At 43.0% G+C, this 23973-nt stretch overlaps 2 protein-coding genes across 7 annotated transcripts in view; both read left to right on the forward strand.

The window, feature by feature from the left end:
* Nucleotides 1–5101, forward strand: part of FAM89A (family with sequence similarity 89 member A) — a 78953-nt gene extending 73852 nt beyond the window's left edge. The window contains exon 3 of the transcript XR_013824168.1: nt 5015–5101. The gene's annotated coding sequence lies outside the window, so the exon portion shown is untranslated. The remainder of the gene's footprint in view (nt 1–5014) is intronic.
* TTC13 (tetratricopeptide repeat domain 13) overlaps nt 1–23973 on the forward strand; it is a 71217-nt gene that overhangs the window by 33530 nt on the left and 13714 nt on the right. For 2 of the 6 annotated variants that reach the window (XM_079899208.1, XM_079899209.1), the window contains exons 5-15: nt 412–477; nt 2206–2298; nt 5015–5131; nt 6088–6198; nt 11659–11741; nt 13223–13364; nt 13662–13836; nt 16055–16211; nt 19710–19840; nt 20807–20939; nt 21763–21855. In XM_079899208.1, coding sequence (XP_079755334.1) covers nt 412–477; nt 2206–2298; nt 5015–5131; nt 6088–6198; nt 11659–11741; nt 13223–13364; nt 13662–13836; nt 16055–16211; nt 19710–19840; nt 20807–20939; nt 21763–21855 — 1301 coding nt within the window. The remainder of the gene's footprint in view (nt 1–411; nt 478–2205; nt 2299–5014; nt 5132–6087; nt 6199–11658; nt 11742–13222; nt 13365–13661; nt 13837–16054; nt 16212–19709; nt 19841–20806; nt 20940–21762; nt 21856–23973) is intronic. The other 4 variants (XM_079899210.1, XM_079899211.1, XM_079899212.1 and 1 more) reach the window with 2 other exon arrangements.

The following is a 23973-nucleotide window of genomic DNA, read 5'->3' on the forward strand; positions in this document are numbered from 1 at the left end:
ACCAACTAGGAGGGGGCGTCACCCAGGCCCTTTACTCCTGTATCTGCTTCTCCGAACCTCCGTTTTCTCTCTGAGCTGTGTTTGCTGGTGGCCAAGCATAGAGTTGCTGAGAGGATTGCATTTTAAGTAAGACGACTGTGCGAAAGAAACTAGCACAGCGCTCAGCAATGTTGGTTTTCTCTATTTTTAAGTGTTTTTTTTTTTTGATGTAAAACTCTTATTCATGTCTCATTCAAATGAGCTTTAGAAATACAGACTTCTGTGGTTGGCGACTGTGTATTGACTGACATGAGCAGTGGGAGCATAATGCAGAGCTGTCATTGTGGCGTTAACGTGCTTTAAGCAGAAACTGATTTGTTTTGTTTTGTTTTGTTTATGGTTTTTGACGTGTTTCTGTTTTGGTCTGAATAGGAGGAACCTGATCTGGTTAGTGCAATTTATGGCCGAGGGATAGCCTATGGAAAGAAGGGATTACATGTGAGTATGGAATAGTTACGCCTGCCATAGTGTCTACGTGATCGGACTCGGACCAGGGTTCCCATAGAGCCCCTCACCGCTCCCCGGGCTCTGAGGGAACACGCAGTGGTGTCATTCCAGTTCACAGATGAGACCATGGCCGTAGGGGACTTCTCCAAGATCAAGTGGCTGGGATGTGGGGGGATGGGAGTTTCTGCCCAGGTCTTCTGAGGTTACTTTCTATTCCAAAAGGACAGCCTTTGGCAGCCTAAACTTTATTTCATGATGAGCTGGACATAAGCCTAGAAAAACATGAGAGCTTGACTGAATTCCTGAGGAAACACTCATTGCTGTAAAAGAGAGACGGGGCATCAGTAGTGTAGTAGGACTTCGAATCTGAGTTCCTTCCACAATTTTTAAAGGTTGAATAAAAGAACAAAGGTTTTTTTGTAAAATTTATTTTTAATTTGTTACCATACATTATACTTTCCCAGATAGATATGTCTCTGGAGCCTTATTCCCCTTATTTCTGAGGAATGCAGGAGGAAGGTTATAATAAGTATTGGATGGCCAGAACGTTCGTCCGGGTTTTTCCATAAGATGTTCATATTTATTTCTAAATAAGTAGTTATGTCATTACTAAATTACTGGATTTTTCAGAAAATCTATTGAAGCTGGTTTTGAATAACAGTATGTCTCATGATGTTACGGAAAAACCCGGATGAACTTTTTGGTCAACCCAATATATTTTGGTCAAACAAAGGCACTATGGTATAAAAATGAAGACTTTTTCCTGAGAGTATATAGTAAATAATGAAGTGGTCTAAGATCAGATGTCCAAATTTTCAGTCTTGAACATTCTACGTAAACTTTTTCTATTATTTTATATTAAAAATATTCAAATGAAATTATGTCTTGAGGGAGAAGTGTCACTTTTGTATCTTTGCCAATTAAAAAAAACTGTCCTAATTGCCTGCCGGCCTACTGGAGAAATCTTGTATAATATTTGTATATTTCTGAGACTTGAGAAGGAAGACTGAGCAGGAACCCAGATTTGGGAATGAAGATGTTTAGGAAGGAAACAATGTTACATTCAGAGCATCAATAAATAGCCCTAGTTAGGTTCAGGGCATCAGTAAATGACCTAAGTTGCCCTAGTAAAGGTCAGCGATGAAGTGCTTCTTCCTCATTCTCATCTCTTTTAATTTTATATCTCGATGTGAAATTTGCTTGTATCTTTAATGCACTTTTAATGTAAAAGTAACATGCTCACATATTTTTGATATAAAGTGATGTGTAAATTGTAAAGAGAACAGGTTTACCTAGACTTCTCCAGGTGTAGGTGTGTAGGCCTAGGGGTTTTGATTGACACTGACACGGCTCCTCTCTGTTCCCTCATTGCCACTGGGCAGCATCACTTTGCACACTGGTATCCATATATGCTCATCCCTTGAAATTTGTTGATGCGGGTGTTTCAATAGGTTAAACTGAGAAAATGTCTCGCCCTCTGTGGAACTTGGGATAGGTAGCCAGGTCCCATGTGCTGTTGATGGGTAGGTAGACTTGAGTGAGTTAAGTAATCGTAATAGAGCTTATTTAACTTGGCCGATCTCTTATTTAGAAGCTAAGTTCATATTTATCTCTAAATAAGTAGTTATATCATTGCTAAATTATTAGTTTTTTCAGAAAATCTATTCAAGCTGGTTTTGAGGAACAGTGTATCTCACACTAAGCTAATGCCTTTTCAAGGACATTAAGAATGCTGAGCTTTCTCTGTTCGAACTGAGCCGAGTAATTACCTTGGAACCAGATCGTCCAGAGGTATTTGAGCAGCGAGCAGAAGTGAGTGTGGCTTTCTTTTTCCCTCTGTTGTTATTGGATTAGTCGAATCTCAGATTTTTTTCCTATTATTTTATTACTGAGAAATTTTAAAACTCCCGTATACCTATTGTGTTTTCCTCCATACATACATAACGCCTTTAAACACAGTTGAAATTACTAGAAAACTATGGGCCGAGTGATACTCCTGATTTAACATGTAACAGTAACATTTAGTATTAAGGTGTACAGTTTTGACGTGTACTACCACTGTCAATGTTTGTTGAAAAATATGTCACCGTGTTTATTGTATACGTGACATCCTTTAGCAAAACAATATGACAGTATGGTCAAATGAGATTTACAGCCTTTGGAAGCATGTGTGTGTGCGTGTGCGTGTGTGTGTGCGTGCGTGTGCGCACGCACACTTGCATGTAATTTTTATGAGATATACCTATCTACATAGACATGTAGATCAGGTAAGGGTGACCATAACTGGAACTTGGGACTCGCGGTGGAGACAGAGAGGCAACACGTGGTGACAGTTCCAGGTAACGTGTGTGACAGTGGACACCGGGAGGGGGGCTGCTTGGTCAGGAGCAGAGAAGCATGGTCTGCTGGAGCCCTGGGACAGATTGGCAAGGGGAGAGGCGTGGGCGGTGTTTGCAGAGGCCTCACTGAAGAGGTGATGCTGGAGCTGGTCAGAAACCATGTCCTGGGGAGCAAGGTAGAGAAGGGCGTTCAGGCCAGAAAAAGGAATGTGTGCAAAGGCACCCCTTTTAATGTTTTTAAATGAAATGGGTCCATTTTACCATTTTCATAAAACAATAGTAAACTATCCAGGTTTCATGTTGTATTTATTTTACTGCACATTTAACCATGTGAAATGCTTTAGAATTTATGTTAATGTTTTCAATCTGAATAAAACGTAACCTTTAATTATCTGATCTGGTGGGATTTCATAGTTGGACAAAAGGAACAAATGACTTTTTCCCCCTCTCTTGGGGGAGGAAACTTAGCAAGCAAAGGGCACACTAAGTGTTTTAGTAATTTTAAAACTGCATTTGTGATGTTTGCATTTGTGATGTTCTCAAAATTATAGTGTCTGAAGTTACAGTTCAGTTTCTTAAAATGAGTTGTTTGTTTTATTGGGGATTTGGCTTTCTGAAGGAAATTCCTTCTCAATTAATGAAAGAATTCGTTTTCTCATGGCACTTTTGGATTGTAACCCTAAGGGCTAAGTGACCGTAATCTGTTCGCTGCTGCACGAGAGTCCTGTTGGTTTTTAGGGTGAGCGTTTGGTGGTTCACTTGGTGACCTTCTGCTCCAGGGGCTGGGTACTGTGCTTTTCCCCGCCATTACGCTGGTGCTGTGCTAAATGTTATGATAAAGCATGAATTTACTTAAGCACACTTAGAAAGAAGACTGATTTAGCAGCTCTCAAAAATTTGTATATCTAATAAAACGCTAATCGTGTACCCCAAATGATGTTAGTAATCAGAAAAGTGATTTCCAATGATCTTAAAAATATATAGTAATATCCCCCTTTTCTGGCATCATCAGGCAATAATGTCATGACATAGTGATTCTTCCAGCTAAATTACAGGGTACCATTTATATACGTCAGGCATTATTTTATAAGAAAGCTTTCACTTTTATACTTTCGGAAATAGTCTATATGTAGTGAACATAATTTAACCTTTTTTAGTTACTCTGGTCATTATTATGCGTATTGATTGTTGTGCTGGGGTGTGATAATTCACTTATGTCTCTAGGGGTTAATATACTGGGTTGGGATGTTTTTCCTTTGAAGATATAACCCTAGACCCCTATGCTTCTTGAACTCTAAGGGCATATTTTCCATTTCTTTCCTCTCTCTGAGCCTTCTTGCCCCTGGTCGTGTGCCTGCCTGAATCTTCCCTCTCTTGCTGCTTTTAAGTTCCTGCAGAGGAGGAAACCAGTTAGTAAAACTTGATGGAAATGACCTATTATAAGAACAAAATTAACCCTAATTTAAGGACATCTGTTCTGGATAAATTGCTTGAGCTTGACTGCATGAATACTGATACCCATTTTGGGTCTTCTTATGTCATTTGGGTGAACTTCTGCATTCTGAGCTGTCTTCTGTATTGTCATGGTTGCCTGAACACCACCGACGGCTCCATCAAAAGAGCATTCAGAACAGGCCTGCAGATGTTCCTTCACGGCCTTGCAGATCGTGACTGCTGAGTTGAGAGCCGTTCACAGAAGAGGGCTTACAAAACACCTGGAATCCTAGAAATTGCCGTTCAGCACTGAATACTCCAGACGGCCTAGCTAGACGCCATGGAGGACTCCAATCCGTGTTGAACAATTCCTCTATTTTAATGGTTCAAAGTTATCTTTCAGGTTAATTTGACATGCCAAATTTTGTTTTGAAAGGTAAATGATAGGTTGGGGAACAAATGGTCACACTTCAAGAAAAGCAACATCTGCTTTGACCTAGAACATGAAACAGTGACAAGGCAATTGCCACGGTCATAGGTCATCCGCCTCCCCGTGGCTGGACAAGATCGGCAGCCCCTCAGCTGTTGACTTTGAACCTCACTGCATAGTACGTGGGGTCAAGGGTTCTAGACTGCTGAGAGGGTCACATTGTGAATGTGGGGTGGTGAAGTGGAATTGAAAAGTCAGAAACATTGACGGTTGTAGGGGCGCTCGTTGGGACTTTTCTCCCCTAATTACATTTTTGGGTTTATAGATTCTGTCCCCTCTGGGACGAATTAATGAAGCAGTGAGTGATCTCACTAAAGCTATTCAACTTCAGCCCTCAGCACGGCTGTACAGACACCGCGGGACCCTGTACTTCATATCAGAGGTGAATTGTTCTTGCCTTAAAACGTGCCCTTTCATGATGATAAAGATTTCGCCTTTCCTTCTGCTTCAGAAAGCTGCTATTGGATAGATTTGGGTTTGGGGCTGTATTATAATAGTTCGTGATACAAGACAGTTATGAAAGCATTTTCTTTAGCTGAGGTCGAACCCAGTGGAGAAATATTAAGTACCAGGAACACATTTTCGTGCTTGAACTGTCAGCAGTAACTAATTCTGGGCTGGGGGAGAAAAGAAAGAGTGAGAAACAGAAGAAGAGAAATTTGGTTTACAGATTATACCTTAACTGTGCTTGCAGATGTCAGCATAGAGAAGCAGGTATGCATGTTGTCAATGTGTGATCATTAAACTTAGAGGTACAATTTGAATTTCTTTGGGTATCCCAACCCGAAAACCATAACCTGAACTAATGCGGCTTCCCAGACTGTAGCTTCTCAATGTAGCAAGATCATCTTTTATCGTTAGAGTGGTATTTATGACTGCCATAGCTGTTTTTGTGGGCTTGCAGTCATTTTAATAACAATTTTCTATTGCAAAAGAAAGTAGATTTAAAAAATCACAACATAACACATTTTAAGGTTGATCTATGTCCTAATTATTTTAGAATTCAGTATAATAAAATGCTAGTACCAGAAAATAATTTGTAAAATTTCTGTAACAGATTATGGCCTTAATGGAATTTAAAATAATATTCTTTTCTGTGGCTGAGACAGTGTGCTTAAATTAAACCTTTGTGAGCTTCTCCTGTCAATTGAAATCGACTCTTTCAACAAACAGTGTAAGCATTCTTCTAATATTCGTGGTCATGAAATGTCTCCTTTAAAGCCAGAAAGGGCACAAGCTAAATTGGGATTTCTTTTCCTCTATCAGTCGAAAGTAGGACATGTCCAAATATGTAACGAATACTACTTTATTTTTTTTTTTTCATTCTCCTTTTTGTAGGACTATGCAACAGCCCACGAAGACTTTCAGCAGTCCTTAGAACTGAACAAAAACCAGCCCATAGCTATGCTATACAAAGGTTTAACTTTCTTTCACAGAGGACTTTTGAAGGTGAAAGTGCTGTGCAATATGTGTACCTACAGCAATCCTGCTTCTCCTTTGCGGTGAACTGAGCGGGGTTAAGTCTGGCAGGTTTTAAAATGACGTCTCAAGTGTCTCATTGGTTTATTTTAGAAAGTTGTTTGCATCGAGATATTTATTGAGCGCCTACTATCTGATAGGTACTTGGAGGAGGGTGCAGAAGGGGAGAGGGCGAAAGGTTATAAGGGAGAAATAATGCTTTACACTTGGGACGAATACAGTTTCCAAAGGCTTTCCCCACAGATAACTTATCATAGGGTGAACACACGAAAGAAAGCAGTAGAAGCAGAGTGCTTTGGAAGCAGAGGTGAGAAAGATTCATTTGAACTCGAGATTTAGGGAAGGTCCAGAGAGCAAGTGGACTTCGTCCTGACCTGGAAGGCAGAGCGGGGCTGGGAAGGAGAAGGGCTCTGAGGGCGAGAGGAAGGTGTGAGTGATGACGTGGGGGGGCGGGGCCATGGTCAGGCCCTTGAGCAAATAGGAAGGCTGAGTGTGAAGGGCTGCAGCACGGGGAGGGGCCCTGAAAGGTCTCAGGTGCGGACTTGAGTTGCTAGGCCCAGAGGGGCTGTGAAGTCTAGATCTGGGGGGAAATACAGAGTTGAGACCCAATCTGTATTGAGGAAGTGGTTGCTGATGCAGTGGTGGCCGAGGAGGGTAGGGACAGGGGGACTGCTGAGGGGGTCGCTGGCCACGTTCAGGTCAGGGGCGGCCAGACTGCCTCGGGTCCTCTGGGGGCTGCAGGAGTGGTCCCAGCACTGTCCCTTGAAGGCTGCTGTGGGAAGAAGGAGGCGAGGGACAAAGGAGAGGCTCTGTGTCAGCTGAGTGGGGCAGGGACGTCACTGCCAGCCTGCCTGCCCCTCCTCCTGCCCGGGACTCTCCATTCTCCGAGCCTGTTTGGGGAGCCTGTCCTACAGCAGCTTCTTTCCGGCCAGGGTGAGGGGCAGAAACACGGCTGAGAGTGGAGCTCTGGCTCTCACCCAAGGCCTGACACTCCAAACTGCCCGACTGAAGACAGCTGGCCTGAGAGTCACAGACGGTCTGCCCGCCCGCCTAGGTGAAGACACTCATTCTGACCAGGAGGTGGAGAATTCAGAGTAGGCTGCACTTAACCCTGAACTTGGAAAGGTGGGAAGAGCTTCAACAACCTGTGGCAGAGAAGGGTACTCTGGCAGAGAGAGCATGCGTGTTATTATTAAAAATAGTTCTGAGGATCTGACACACACATAAACACACACACTGGGAGGGTGGGGAGAAGGTTTACCTCTAAAAAGGCCACAAGTTGTAAGTCCTCTGTGTTACAGACAGTGCCTGTCGCATAGTAGGTGCTCAGTAAGAATCAGTGGGGTAAATGCATGTCAAGGGCAGAGAGCTGAATCGGAGTTGGAAGGCCTTGCTCTGAGCTCTCGCTCTGAATCTTATTAACTGCACTGCTGAAGCCGCTGCTTGAACTCTTTGAGCCCGTCTCTCCACATTTATCAGGCAGAGATGATGGTACCGTCTGCCTCTTGAAGTGAGAGTGAGGCTTCCATAAAACAACATGTGTGAAAAGCCCTTTATAAACTGTAAACCTGAATCAGGTATTGATTATGATACAGATTATTTTACATGTGGGAATGTAATTTCATCGAAGTTTTGTGGATTCTAAAAAATAACTCCCGTCCGTTAAAAACCAAACTAGAAGGAATTTTGCAAATCTTACTTCATACACCTCATCTCCGGTTTGCAAGTATGTGGAGGTGGTCCTAACAGGGACCCTTTCCGTCCGCCTTCGAGGATTCGGACAGGCAGTGCGGGCTTTGAGTTATTTAACATGTGCTTTGAGCAGCTGCCAGGTGACGTCTTCCAGTTTATTTTGTCTCTGCCGTCTGTCTTCTCATCTTCTCTCAGTCTCCTTCAGTTAAAAAATTGAGAATCGCAATGCTGTGTTCAGAGTCTCTCCCTTGAGTATCACGTGGAGGAGAAAGAGATCTGAAATAGAAAAAAAAAAAAAGGCCAATTATTAGTACTAAGAGGGTCCAGATAATTTTTAAAGTAAACAAATGCAAACAGTTGATTTCACTTTTAACTGTAAAGCCATGTTTAGGAACGTGGGCAGGGCCCTTTGTGTTATTTCGAAATGAGAATTTTTCAGCAAAGAGCCATAACAGAGACACTAAGTAGAAAATAGACATGGACCAAAATTCAGTTTGGTTTATTCCAAACCTCCCGGATGAAGACCTAGAAACAGTGCTTTCATTCTCTGAGTGTTGGCAGCCCCTCAGTGAACGAGTCTCACCAAACGGTTTGGTCTTCCCTCCTTTTCACCATGCCCACCGACACAGCAGCAACGTGTGTAATAGATGGGAACTTTTTCTTTGCATTTTATAGATCTGCCGTCCGAGGAGGTCAGGGTGTTTCCGTAGCATCTCACTCATCCCCAAAAGCATCCCCGTGAAGTATAGAAGGAGCAGAGGGTGTCCCAGTTACAGAGATTGGAAAACTGAGTCAGTGGTGAAATGCCTTAATTAAATTAATGAACTTAGTTCAGATATCTCTCTTTCTCTCGTTAACTGTAGAGACGAAGTATTAAATGGACCCATGAGTTTGAGCTATCTCTGTACCGTAAAGGTGGTCTCTCCAGGTCAACAGCAGTTTAGAAACAGAGCGGGTGATGGCTTATTTACTTTATGATATAATACATTAGAAATATATTAGGATATATTACATGACAAGTTTCACAATTGTCCAATTCAGAAGATATATCAGACATTCTGGAAATTCCCAGGGAGTAAAACAGCAGGAACTTTTCTACTGAATTCTACCCATGTTGTAAGGATATTTCAAAAATTGTATATTATAAGCCTTTACTTTGAGAGTTACCTGCGTTTGTTCTGTTCAGTTATACCGAACAGCCCCAGGGCGATGGCTGCCCTTTAGCTAGTAAAGAAGATGGTGGCCTAAGTGGTGATGATTGCATTCACGATGCCAACGAATTCAGAGCCAGTTCATGTGCTTAGAGATTGATTCAACAAACGTAGTTTCTTTGTTCCCAATGGCTCAAAATCTTGATTCTGCTATGTCCCCTCTTTGGCAGAATGAGGTAGAGAGCTGTGCAGTGATTAGACAGGAACCCCGAAACCAAAGACTTAAAAGCTGAAGAGAAATCAGACTTTGAAGAACTGTGGCGTCCAAGCATGCAGTAAGTGCAGTGGGCAGCAGCCGCCTCCTGGGCATCTCCACGAGACGTCCACAAACACCCCAGACATCACACGCCCCAGTGGACTCACGACCTCCCCCGTACTTCCTAACATTCCTTAACGCCTCCCTCCACCCGGGCTCTCAGCCTAGACTCTTCCTGCCCTCTCTTCTCCCTCCTCCCTCCCTCGTACCCAGACAGCCACCAGATTTTCTCTTAGTTTGCCTTTAAAACTCTCTCCCGAATTTGACCCTTCTTTCCCTCTCCTCAGAGGCACTGTCTCAATCTGAGCTTGCATTATCTCTTGCCTGTTCCTTCACAGCCGCCTCCCATCTGGGCCCCATCCTCTCCCCTCTCCAGCGTGTCTTCTCCTTTTTTACCAGCATTTTTCATGTTTACGAAGAGTAAATTTTGTGAGGTCCCACACCTCCTCAGAGCCCCCAGTCCTCGTTGCTTCCTTCCTACTGGCCCCGGCTTTCCCTCTTCCCCACTCCCCCCGACCCCATACCCCCTGCACTCCTGCCCCTCCGGCTTTCCCAGCGTCGGTGAGCGCTCTGTGCCGCTGTGCGGTGCCCCCGGCCCCGTCCAAGATGCCCTCTTGCTTTACCAAACTCCTCGTTCTTTAAGACCCAGCTCAGTTGTCAGCGCCTCTGTACAGCCTCTTCTGGTCTCCCAGGCTCAGTTCAGTGGTTTCTTTCTCTTCATTCCCAGAGCCTCTTCCTCACATCTCTGCTGTAGTTCTTAGTTTGTATTCTAATAAACTGGTTACCTACTTGGCTTTCTAATGACACTGTGAATTCTCAGAGTACAGAGGTAATGACTCACCCATCTTCGTGTCCCCTTACCTCCTGCTATCCCTGGCACATAGTAGGCGCTCAATACATGTTTGTCGAATTGAAAGTGCAGTTGTACAAATCCTAAAAGGTCGAGATCATGTCACGGCAGGAAGCCCGATGAAGAATGCCCTTTTACGTTTCTTCGGTGTTAAAATTTATCCGTTCTCATCTTTCACCCAAACAGTAGCTATTCAGTGGCATTTCTTCGTGAGGCGATTTTGTCCTCAGTTTTGCCTTTGAAGAGTTTCAAAGCCAGCCTCTCTTGCCCTGCTGGCCCATTCTGAGAAAATCAAGGAGCAGGGGCTGAATGACTTTCTGAAAAGAATCAAGATTGTATAGCTTTTGCAAAACTATTTTGTGTGCCTACCGGGGCACTAAATATTTATTGAGTGCCTACCATGGGCAAGGCATTTGATATCTTTAGTGGTTTTCTGCTCTGAATTCTCTAATCAGGTTGAAATGATCTATTCCAGAAGTTTTAAAGTCAAGTGTCTCTCAATTAAAGCTCTTAGAGATTGTGAGCCTTTATAGCCGTTAAGTCAGATATGTCTTTTCCTCGGGAAATGTGGGAAGTGTCTTCGTAATTTTTTTTAATCACAATAACTAGAGTCATAATGAAAAGTACGTTCAATCCCAGTGTAAGCCTAGGATGTTTATTCTGAAACATTTCATCACCCATTTTTATTTTATCACCAATTTCCCCAGAGAGTCCCCCTGCGGCCAAGTGCACTGTGGTTCTGAGGGCTCCCCTGAAAGCGTAGCGTGTGCACCTCTGGGCCCTTAGTGCCGCCCTGAGCTGTGCTGGCAGGAGTCATGCCCACCTGCCCCCAACTTGAAGCCTTCTCCTGAATTTTACGGTTTCTTTTTTCCTCGTAGATCATGGGAGCCCTTCAGGTGGCTATCCTGGGAGCCTTTCTTCTTGTTCTATAAATAATTTCACATTGGGCTTGCTTTTTTTGTCTCTTCTATTGGTCCACTTTCCAATGCTGCTAGCTGTGATCGTTTTGCATCATTTCACACAGCTATTAGGCTTACTTTTGTTCCATAGGGTTTTTATTAATTAAGGAACTGATATTAAAATGCAGGTGTTATCAGTACTAAAGTCCTAATGAAAAAGATAGTGAGAAGCTGTTTTCCCATTTTGGAAGGAGAAGCTTAAGGCTCTGTTGTTGTTCATAGTAATGCATTTGTTTACTATTGAAATTAAATCCTCCAGACTCATAGTTTATTGTACTTTCTACCTCTCTTTTTTTTTTTGAAGTCCTCCTATTTAAAAAAAAAAGTACTCAGAGACCATGTATTTTATATATATATATATATATATATATATATATATATATATATGTCCTTTAGTGATTTGAGAGAAACTCAATTTTAACAGTTAAGCAAATGAAATAATTTTCTATATACTTTTTACAGGAAGCTATTGAATCCTTCAAAGAAGCTTTGAAGCAGAAAGTTGATTTTATTGATGCATATAAAAGCCTGGGGCAGGCCTATAGGTAAGTAAAGTACTAATAGTTGGGGTAGGAGGGAGGGCGTAGAGTGGGATAGCCTCACATAATAGTGATTAAAAAAAAAAAAATGCATTTCTTAACCAAAAGAGACGGTCATTCTAAATCACATAGGCATTCACATACTTACTAAGATCTTCTCTGGAACATAGAACCACGGGTAAGAGGATATCGTGATACCTGTTACTGTGTCTTAAAACAGCCTCGGTCTGTATGTATTAGTCTAGAAGACGTTAGTCCTTCAAGAGTTGTTGCTTTGCATAGTGGCATCATAAGCTGCTGAGTTACAGACGCTGCTGCCTTTTTAGGCAGTACCTAAGGTTAATACCCACATCACTAGGATCTGTTTGAAGATTCCTAGAATTGCGGGATGGAAATGTTACAGTTATGATGCATCTCTGTAGGGTATGAGTAGTTGTGCCTGGACCCTGGCTTCCTGACTACATGCATTGCCCTGACCAGCAAAGCTATTCTGACTTTTGGCTTAAAATGTTTTTAACATTCTGACTCGTATAAAGGTGCTATAAAAGTTAGGAAAGAGACAGACAGTCATGGAAACCCCCTGTAAAACCCTGTTAGGTGCCCTATTCAGGAAGGGTTACATTTAAGAGCTTATTTATCTGATGCCATCGTTGGAAAAGCTCTCATACTAACTTGGAGAAAGTGTGTTTGGATTTGTTCTAGGTTTAAGGGATGATATTTATCCTTCCTGTCCCACGAAATTGTTGGGTATATAAATTGAAAACAGATTTGAAAACACCTAGTAAATAGTAAAGTGCTGTAGAAATGTCATGGGTGTTATATATATATTTTTTAAATCTTCATTATTTATAGAAAGTTGACATATGGGATATTTTGAGGGTTCTTCAATTATTTATAAAAATGTTGATATATAAAAGAGGGCAAGGCTGGTCAGTAATAACCATTTCCACTCTGAAATGATCACAATTCTGAAATATACTTCTTATTTCAGAATTTTAAAGTAGATAATGATTTACTGGATTTTAAGTGAAGTACCTTCAGTGACAGAAAAAATTATAAGCCTGTGAATTTGATTCGCAATGATATACCTCTGTATGATTATAACCTACTTACTTTTTTCCAAAGGAGAAACATATGTTTCTATCCAGACAACTAAAATTTACACAAAGTTTTTTTAGGGGTTGGAGCTGATCATGAGTTGGGGAAAGGGATTTGAATAAGCATTTGTCTTTGGAAATCAATAAATTAATTTTCCCCCAAAGAATTTCAAGAGCTCTATGGTGATCCTATAATCTGGTAAGATTTAGAAAAAGCAAGTCGGATATGATGCGTCAAAGGCTAAGTAGCTATAAAGTGGTAAAATAAAAAAGCAAACTCCCACATTAAAGTATCGTATTTGTAGACTGAACCATAATTCTGAGGATAACTTATTCTGTGTGTTTACTGAAATGCCTATACTATGTTTATTACTATTGTCGAACACCTAGAGAGCTGGGCAATTTTGAAGCAGCCACTGAGAGCTTTCAAAAGGCTCTGTTGCTGAACCAAAATCACGTGCAGACCCTCCAGCTTCGGGGAATGATGCTTTACCACCATGGCAGCTTGCAGGAAGCCCTTAAGAACTTCAAGGTGAGCATCCGTAAGTGAGAAGCAGTGTAACTGCAATTCTGCGTCATTCTTCAACAAAGTTCATTGAAATGAATGGGGTCAGCGGGGAGGGCAGGCAAGAATAGTGCTTATACTTCAGCAAAAAGAAGGAGGAAAAAACCATGGCCCGGTCCTGTAGACCGATTTACTGAGGATGTATTTGGTCTGATTTAACCTGGAGAGAAGACTTTCCTAATTCCAGATTAAAGAAGAAAGTACTTTAAAGTTTCCTTAAACTGTATTGATTCTAATACAGCATTTTCTCCTTCGATGCCTCAGCGGTGTCTGCAGCTGGAACCGTATAACGAGGTGTGCCAGTACATGAAAGGACTCAGCCACGTAGCAATGGGACAGTTTTATGAAGGGATAAAAGCACAAACTAAAGTTATGCTAAATGACCCTCTCCCAGGCCAGAAGGCCAGCCCAGAGTACCTTAAAGTGAAGTACCTCCGAGGTAAGTCAAACAGCTGCAGAATCACTGACCCTGAGTGCTTGGAGTAGGAGTGATACTGCTTGTGTCTCTGATGTTCCGTGTTAGGCAGTTGAGTCTCAGAGCAGCTGCGTGACTTGTCCTCAGCTGCCCCTTGGTTAGTGGTGGTATCTGGACTAGGGGGACGAGCCCATGTCTTCTAAAGGCCAATCCAGTGCTTTTTTTTTCCTCTTCCTCACATTTTTTCTTTCTAAAGTTAAAAAATTTTACTTATGCCAAAAAAACATATTTTGACCTAAATGTGACAATCATCTGGGTATCCATGACTTGTCACACCTCATCCAGAGATATAGGAATGACAGGAAAGGAACATTTTATGAGGTTTTTACTGTTAAATAAAAACTTGGTATCTTTGAACTGTCATTCGTTCATATCAGAATTCCCACATAGTTTGGAGAATTTAAATTGAGATGAAGAAGAAAGCAGATCTTTGGGTTATCCTTTTATTAGTCAGTCTTACCCTTTCTCTGCCATACACAAAGACATTTTTGTTTTTCATATAAAGCCCAAATCTTTACTTTTATTCCTTCTCTTTCCTTTATCATTAGCCCTCTGTACTAGCAATGTCCAAGTGAAAACATTTACAAGCCATGTGTGTAATTTTAAAATTCTAGTAGCCACACTAAAAAAGTAAAAACGGGGGCTTCCCTGGTGACGTGGTGGTTGAGAGTCCGCCTGCCGATGCAGGGGACGCGGGTTCGTGCCCCGGTCCGGGAAGATCCCACATGCCGCGGAGCGGCTGGGCCCGTGAGCCATGGCCGCTGGGCCTGCGCGTCCGGAGCCTGTGCTCCGTGGCGGGAGACGCCACAACAGTGAGAGGCCCGCGTACAGCAAAAAATTAAAAAAAGTAAAAACGAACGGGTGGAATTCATTTTAATAATATATTTTATCTTATTTAACTCGGTACCTCCACAATATTAGTTCAATATATAATTAATATGAAAACACTCTTTATTGGATGTTTTACATTTTTGGTACTAGTCTTTGAATGTGGCCTATATTTTACACTTACAGTTCATCTCAATTTGGACGCTACATTTTCATTGGAAATACTTGATCTGAACGTAGATTTCATAACGTTTAAAGTTGTAAAAGTAGACTGATATACGTAAGTTGTTCCAAACCTACGGCAGTTTTCTAATAATTGAATAAAATATCAGTTTTAAGTTTAAATTAATTCAAATTAAGTAAAATCTAAAGTTCAGTGCTTCAGCCGCACTAGTCACCCCTTCAATTGTCAGTAGCCAGCTGGCTAGGGATTACATTTTCGACAGCATAGCTCTTTACTCTAAATTGTAATTCCCTCTATTTTCCTGGTTTAGGAGAACTTGGACTTGTGAACTATAGACTGAAGCTGGGGGCACTCCATATCCTGGTTTTTTCTACACCGCGTCCCTAGAGATAAGCAGCAGTTGGTCAGTCAGTTGATGAAATCGCATACGTAGTCAGTAGATCTATTAGTTGAGAAGGAAGCAGGCTCTGTCTAACACTGAACTTGCATTGCCAGACTCTGGAATCGAATAGTGAGATCTTTGGTGTTGCTTATGGAAAGGTGGTTAAAATTTAGTCGAAGTGGACCCTGATTGGCCGGCTTGTATTTGACCCTGGTAGCTCAAGTCAGTGGCAGGCCACCTCTGTTATCATATAAGAGTGACTTGCTAAAATTTGGAGTCTCCATTTAGAATTCTTGTAATTTTTTAAAATAAACTTATTTATTTATTTACTTTTGGCTGCGTTGGGTCTCCGTTGCTGTGCGCGGGCTTTCTCTAGCTGTGGCGAGCCGGGGCTACTCTTCATTGCGGTGCGCCGGCTTCTCATTGCCGTGGCTTCTCTTGTTGCGGATCACGGGCTCTAGGCGCAGTGGGCTTCAGTAGTTGTGGCATGTGGGCTCAGTAGTTGTGGCTCGCTGGCTCTAGAGTGCGGGCCTAGTAGTTGTGGCGCACGGGCTTAGTTGCTCCGCGGCATGTGGGATCTTCCCAGACCAGGGATTGAACCTGTGTCCCCTGCACTGGCAGGCGGATTCTTGACCACTGCACCACCAGGGAAGTCCCAGAATCCTCGTAATTAAATAACGGTTTGTTATGAAGTATTTGTACAGACTGGCTATAAAAAATTACAGTTAGCTATAAAAACCGTCTCTTTGGCATATCCGGGTGTGTCAGATCCCATTTCCCATCTGCAGAGTATTCTCGATATCTTCATGCCCACCTTGATACTCCTCTTACGGAATATAACATTGACGCGGACCTGCCTGGGAGCTTTAAAGACCACTGGGCTAAGAATCTGCCTTTCCTCATAGAAGACTACGAAGAGCAGCCAGGGCTGCAACCCCACATAAAGTGAGTGCTTTATTTATTTGTTTATTTTTTACATCTTTATGGGAGTAGAATTGCTTTACAATGTGGTGTTAGTTTCCACTGTACAACGAAGTGAATCAGCTATATGTATACATATATCCCCATACCCCCTCCCTCTTGCGTCTCCCTCCCACCCTCCCTATCCCACCCCGCTAGGTGGTCACAAAGCACCGAGCTGATCTCCCTGTGCTATGCAGCAGCTTCCCACTAGCTATCTCTTTTACGTTTGGTGGTGTATATATGTCAGTGCAACTCTCAAAGTGAGCGCTTTAAATGAAGATTTTTTTTTCTTTTTCAACACTGAGCTGTAAGTTCATCATAATATCTCTTGGTCAGTAAATGGCTTTCTATTCATGTTTCTGATGAATTTATTTTTGAATTGGATATGTCCGCAAATATTTCTTTTAGCTTACCTTTGGACATCGTCTTTCCTTTTAGCGCGACATTCCCTGCTAATGTGGGGTAACTTCAAATGTACTTATACTTCTTGGTAGCAAGAAGGATATGCATTATTCCTTTACCATGTTACTTTAAAACAAATTTCTTAACATATTAAAAGTTTGAAATTACAGCACTGGCCAATACTGCTGCAATATGGCAAAATGGATATGCTAAAAGGCTATCCCATTACAGAACAATTAGATTTAGAATAGAAATTAATTCCTGGCAGTCTAGCAGTGTCCTAAAAATTAGGAAAAATCTGTAAAGATCGGCTCCCTCTATGCCTAAAAAGAAAGAAAAGAGAAGGCATTCAAACTACAGTGATGGATGGTAAACACATTTTAACGGAAGAAGGCATCCTATCCAGTGGAGTGCCTTGAGACCTGGCGGGGTGGGTTTGTTGACCTTCAAAGGGCTAAAGTGATCCCATATTGGAGGCATTCCCAGGATCTCAACAGAAGCAGACGCAGATCCTTCCTGGGGAGAAATTAGTGCCAACTTGTACCCCCAGTATTCCCACAGATTAAGATCATTAGTGTGAGAATGAAAACCAAGATGACCGAAACCATTTGTGAGAATCAACAGAAGCCACAAACAATAGACTTTGACCCTTAAGGACTTCAGATATTGGAATTGTTGAAAACAGACTCTACAATAACTCCAAATGAAATGCTTGAAGAAATTATGAAGAGATCACAAACGTGAGGAAGAGACATGAGATTATAAAAAATGACCAGACAGATGCCACAGACCCACATGCCGCAGACCAAAAACATAAGCTCTAGGAATAGAAAATATAATCATTGAAATGAAGAATTCAGTATACAGGCTAAAAAGCAGATTAGATATAGCTGAGAGAAAATTGCAGAATTGGAAGACAGAGCACAGAGAGTCAAGGAGTTAGAAAACTTGAAAGAGAGCAGATACGTAAAATGTAAGAAGGGCTAACACTTGTGTGTGTAATTGAAACTCCCGAAGGAGAAAATGGAGGAGAGGCAGTATGTGAAGAAATAATGGCTAAGAATTTTCCAGAACGAAGGAAACACATTCATAGATTTTTTTTTAAAAAAAGCAGGGTAAACGAAAAAAAATCCATTCAGACACATCATAAGTAACTGGAGAACACCTAAGGTAAAGAGAAAAATCTTAAAAATAGGAAAGTCATATCACCTACTTAGGGTCAATTATTGGACTGACTGTAAACCTTTCAACACCAACAGTTTCTACAAATAAAAGTCAAACAGCTAATTAGAACAGTGCAAAAGACATGAACAGGTAATTTCATCAAGGGGAAAACGTGAATGGCAAGCATATGAAAAGATGCTTCAGTTCATAAATATATAAGACCACATGAGATCCTTCACCCACTAGGTAAACAAATATTAGCAATACAAAGTCTGATGATAGTAGTGTTGACCAGGAGGAGGATATGGGGAAATTTCATACACTGGGGTATAAATTGCTCCGTGAACTTCTGCCAGCAGTTTGTCCTTATTGTGTAAAATCGAATATTTGCACGTCCTACGATCTTTAAGTTCCGCTCCTGTGTATATTCAGGAGAGAACCATGTACCTGTGCACATGTCTGCTTGGAGACCTGTTGATAGCAGTTTCTTTGTTCACAACTGAAAACGAAATCATCCCAAATGTTCATGAACAGAAAAACGGATAAATGTGATACGGTCGCATAGTGGGGTATTATACAGCAGTATAAACAAATGACCCAAGCAACAGTGTGGACTAATTTTGAAATATAAAATTGAGTAAAAACAGCAAGTTGGTACACTGCAGGGTCACATCATTTTCACCATAGAGCTCATAAGCAAAACTATAGAATATATTGTTTGGGGATATACATATGTAACCTATTTTTTAAAAGAAGAACGTCAAGGAATTGTGAACACAAAATTCAAGGTAAGTTACCTCTTCCTGGGAGGCAGGAGGATAGGACAGGAAAGTGACATACAAGTAGGTAGAGCTACATAATTGTTCAGGTCCTTTCGTTGAGTGATGAGGTTGTATGCTTTCGTAAGTTTCAGTAATCAAGATAATAAAAACCAAATAGATTGCTCCAAGAGGTATGTATGTTCTCTAGCATACATACTAGAGAAATATTTATGTGCAGGAAAGTGGGGGCGCCTGAAGGGCTGTCCTTGGAGAGACCTGCTCACCAGGCTGGCCCTGGGCTGGCGTCTGGGAACGGGGATTTCGGGATCTCCCCCTACCCCCAAGTGCCCAGAGCTAAGAATGGCTCCCAGCACCTGCGCCATGTGTATGAACAGTGTGGTTCATGCTGAACACCTGCCCTCCTCTGGGGGCCTAGGGTACCTGCAAGGCAGGGGTGCTCACGTGGTCAGCCCCCAGTACAGTCCCTGGGCACGGCGTGTCCAGTGAGCGTTTCACTTGGGGAATTAGTGCCACGTGTCTCCCCAGGGTCCTGGAAGTGCGCCTGGCTTCCTCTGGACCTTGCCCCACGTGCCTTTTCCCTCTGACGATTGTGCTGTGTCCTCAGAGCCACGAGTACAACTGTACACAGAGCCTGGGAGTCCTCCTAGTGAATTACTGAACGCTGACACAGTCTGTAACTTAGAATTGCAGTCTTTGTTATGAAAACTTTTAGCAGGTTGGCGGGGTAAACAGTAGCAGTCACATACACAGTCCCAAGTACACTTGGCATCATATAACTTGGGGCCGGAGCGGGAGATGGACGTAGGGTCGGGTTTGGTTGCTTGTCAAAAGAGGCAGTCCCTGTGTTCTGGAGAGGTTTACAGAACAAATAAGGCTCAGACATGTCTTCTGAATTGCAAACTAGTTATCAGCGTTACTAACAAGCACGTGACAGCGACTGTACACACACTGTCATGAAGAGTCCTGCTTTGAATTTGTGTCTGGTTGGGTACAGACCACTGAAGTAAAGATCATGTGGTCAGAAGTTCCTTGATTATTTTTGCAGTGGAAGAAGCGACTGCTTTTCAGGTGAAACTGGATAACCAGATATCTGTGGTAAAAGTCTTTATCATGTACGTAATGTTTCTTCCAGAGATGTGTTACATCAGAATTTTGAGAGTTACAAGCCCGAGGTCCAAGAGCTGATTTGTGTAGCTGATCGTTTGGGATCTCTGATGCAATATGAAACACCTGGTTTCCTGCCAAACAAGAGAATACACAGAGGTATTTTAAAACTATCTGAAAATGGGAGTGTTTATGACAAAGGAGCGGAGGATTGGTAAAACCACGTTGTACTTTTGAAAAGAATCATATGTTGTGCTTACTGAAAATCTCCACGTGATCAGAACAGAAATGTATAGATTCATTCACACTGAATCTGAGAGAAGAGCGCTTCCAGCTTTGGCTCTCATGCTGTTGCTTTGGTGTAGATGTAGGAGGTAGGTCTTCAGTCATTGCTGTAAATCAGACAGCTCATCCACCAGAGCTGTCTCCTTACTGTAGGGTGAGGAGGGATTTGAACCTCAGTGCTTTCAGGATTGGGAGCAGACAAGTGTGAGGTTGCCTCCAATTTCCTCTGATAGAGTTGAGCTTTAGTCAGGCCATCATGTAATGCATCTATGGTCCTGTTAAATTACCAATACTTGTGATTCTTTTTGTTTTCCCCGGTTTATTTTCATATTTATTTTAATTTTTATTCTTTTTTTTGCCTTTAAAATTTTTTGTCATTTTTTTAAAACATCTCTTGGAGTATAATCGCTTCACAATGCTGTGTTAGTTTCTGCTGTATAACAAAGTGAATCAGCCATATGTATACGTATATCCCCATATCCCTTCCCTCTTGCGTCTCCCTCCCACCCTCCCTATCCCACCCCTCTAGGTGGTCACAAAGCACCGAGCTGATCTCCTGTGCCATGTGGCTGCTTCCCACTAGCTATCTATTTTACATTTGGTAGTGTATATATGTCCATGCCACTCTCTCAGTTCGTCCCAGCTTACCCTTCCCTCTCCCCGTGTCCTCAAGTCCATTCTCTACGTCTGCGTCTTTATTCCTGTCCGGGCCCTAGGTGCATCAGAACCAATTTTTTTTTTTTTTTAGATTCCATGATTCTTTCGCCGAGTTGTCGGCGAAGATCATTCCCTCTAAAGGGTACCTACAAACTCTGTTTTCCCCACATTTCCTTCTTTTAGCCATGGGTTTGGCAGCCTTAGAAGTCATGCAAGCTGTACAGCGTACGTGGACCAGTTCAAAGGTTCGAATGAATGGGAAAACGCGGCTGATGCAGTGGAGAGACATGTTTGACATCGCAGTGAAGTGGAGACGGTAACTGACGTTTCAGTGAAAATAAGCTAGACGTCTTATCATTGTCAGAAAATGTTAAGTCTCCTCTAGTTCACAGGTTTTGAATCCCATTTTATTTACTAATAATTGCCCTTGTAAGTTACGTTTTCCTCTCTACAGTTTGTCAGAAATTCCTGACATCATTATTCTTTGAAATACACTTGACGAATATTTATGAAATAGGAATTGATCGTTGCCATGCTTCCGAGCACATTTCTAAGTGAGGTGTTGTAGAAAAAGCGGTCTCTCTGGAAGAGCATATCGTTCATTACCTGTGGTACCTTTGAACGAGCTTCAGTGCACCAGTCTTCTTATGCTTGAAGTGCGGGCCTGGCCAACCAGCTACAGTTTAGAGGGGGAACCGCTGATACTCATTTTCATGAGAAAAATCCTGCTCTACTAGTAAACCTGTACTGACATCTTCCTTGGTCCAGTTAGAATATCTTTTTGGAATTTGCAGGTTTGTGTTTCATACTTTTAGATGTAATGGACTGAGCAGTTGTTTTCCAAAGACCTCTACATGTTTTATTTTGAAAGCTTTTGAACATTTCTAGGTTTTATAAGGTCTTCTTTTTTTTTTTTTTGCGGTACGCGGGCCACTGTGTGGCCTCTCCCGTTGCAGAGCACAAGCTCCGGACGCGCAGGCTCAGCGGCCATGGCTTACGGGCCCAGCCGCTCAGTGGCATGTGGGATCTTCCCGGACCGGGGCGCGAACCCGTGTCCCCTGCATCGGCAGGCGGCCCCTCAGCCACTGCGCCACCAGGGCAGCCCCGGTCTTCATTTTTCAATGAGCTCCCTTTTACAGGATTGCGGACCCAGACCAGCCCGTGTTATGGTTGGATCAGATGCCAGCACGAAGCCTCAGCAGGGGCTTTAACAACCACATCAATTTGATCAGGTATGAGCATTCTGTGTATCTTTCCTGTTCTCATAGGAGTTTATTTTAAATCGTCAGTTCATGGAGACCACGAGCAGCCCAGTGCTCCCTCCTCGGTGACTTTTTGACACAAATCAGCTCTGCACCTGCAAGGTCCTTCCCGCATTCCTCTGAGCTAGCCTGGTCGCAGAAAGAAATGCTGTGCCCCTTCTCCAGGCTCTTTGCCGCAGAACTCAAGTGAAGGGTAGAGTGCCAGATTTTTGCCTAGATGTCAGTCTTTAAAGGGCCCTAAAACATCACAGAAAGTAATTAGATGGAGAATATTACATTACCATAAGATCCCGATAATATCAGGAATTCTTGTGGTGAGGGAAAAACTCCCCCTTCCAACCCTGCAACACCCAAGGCGGTTGGATGAAAAGCGCTGTCTGGGTGCTAAGCTGCCTTCCTGGGAGGATGAGCCAGGTTACCTGGAGAGCTTTTGTTTTGTCCAGAGGCTCTGGCAAGTTAGGGGCGTGGGTGAAGTGCTCACCTCGTTACCGGACCCTTCATGTGCTTAGCCACCCTCTAGGTATATGATGAGCAAATATTAAAGAGTATCAGCTTCAGTATCAGACCCACTGAATTTAATTTTAGGTAAATTTTACACCTATGGTAGTTGTGTCACATCTAAAATGCTTCGAATTCCAGAACCCTGAATCAAGAAAATAGTATAGTATACAACTTTGACATTTAAGTTTAATGGAAATGTTCTTAAGACATTTATTTTTTTAATTCCTAGAAAATAAATTTCCTTTCCCCTTGTGACTTGTATATTCCTGTTTCCTACAGAATAATTTGTGACATTCACAGGTAGACTCAACTAGCTTTAACTAAAGGCCACTCTCCATGTGCTGTGCAGCACGATGGTGATTGAGCCGTGACGTACAGCCTCTCACGGCAGAAGGCTTGTAGCTTAGTGACGAAGATGGACCTCACTGAGCTATGAGCCTACCGTGTAGTGTGTTAAGAGTGGTGGTGGTCACGTGTACAGGATGCCGGAGGGCGGGGGTAGGGTGGGGGGGGGGGTCCCAGTCCAGCCTTCAGGTGATGCTGTTTGGAAAGATGGAAAGCAGAGAGGGGGGTGAGGCATGGCCGCACCTGTGAGTCAGGCATGGACCCACCTGTGAGTCAGGCGTGGCCGCACCTGTGAGTCAGGCATGGTCAGGGAGGTATCACTAATTCATTATGACTGGTGGTTAGTTTATGATTAAGGGGCTGTCAGCAGTCGGGGCTGGAAAGACAGGCAGAGGCTGAAACATAAACAGCTTTTTTTCCCCCAAATATAGCTAACATATCCATGCTCAGGCACTTTTTGTCCTGAAATAAAAGAGAGTCATTCAGAGATCAGAAGCAGAGAAGCGAGCTGAACAGATTTACACATTTGGGTGATCACTTTGGCCACAGGTGGCAGAATAGATGAGAGGGCAGCGACTTCCCTTGGAGGCGTGGGACTGGTTAGACAGTTGTGGAACATTCCGGTGCACTGGTCCCGAGGTCTTGAAAGCTTTGTGGAAGTGAGCTGGAGGGGAAGAGTGGATACTGAGAAGGCAGGGTCGGAACACTGGGGGTGGGTTAGAAGTGAGGGCGAGCGTGAAGCTGCGGGTAGGCGGTCCCATTGCCGAGCGGGCACGTGGTTGCCCCAGTAGGCCAGGAAGCCCCAGGGCAGAACGTAGGTGAACACACTGGGGAGCTGGGGTGAGTTCCTGAACCTGAGGTTTGACTCGCCTGCGGGGAGTCCAGGGAGCCGTGCCCGGGAAGCAGTCGGCTGTGTGTGTTGCCGGACACGTGCGTCAGCTGGATGGGTACATCGGCGTGTTGGCTGTACGTGAGGTTCTGGGAGAGTTTTAAAAATGGGGGTGGGGATAGAAACGGGAGGAAAATACTGTTTAGAGTGGTAGAGGAGATGAAGACAGCTAGTAAGCTGGACAGCAAGGAGTATTAGCCCCTAGTGCTATCAGGAGCCCTGAGGGGCAGAAAGGAGCATATTGCCGAAAAAGGGAAAGGATCCATAAGGGGAAAGGGACATACAAGTCTGAGCCCCGTTTAAGTACCTGAGGACTTTTCTTCCTGTTTTGGCATCTCCAGGGCTGAGTTTGG

Source organism: Stenella coeruleoalba (genome assembly GCF_951394435.1).
Source record: "Stenella coeruleoalba genome assembly, chromosome: 16".
Lineage (NCBI taxonomy): Eukaryota > Metazoa > Chordata > Mammalia > Artiodactyla > Delphinidae > Stenella > Stenella coeruleoalba.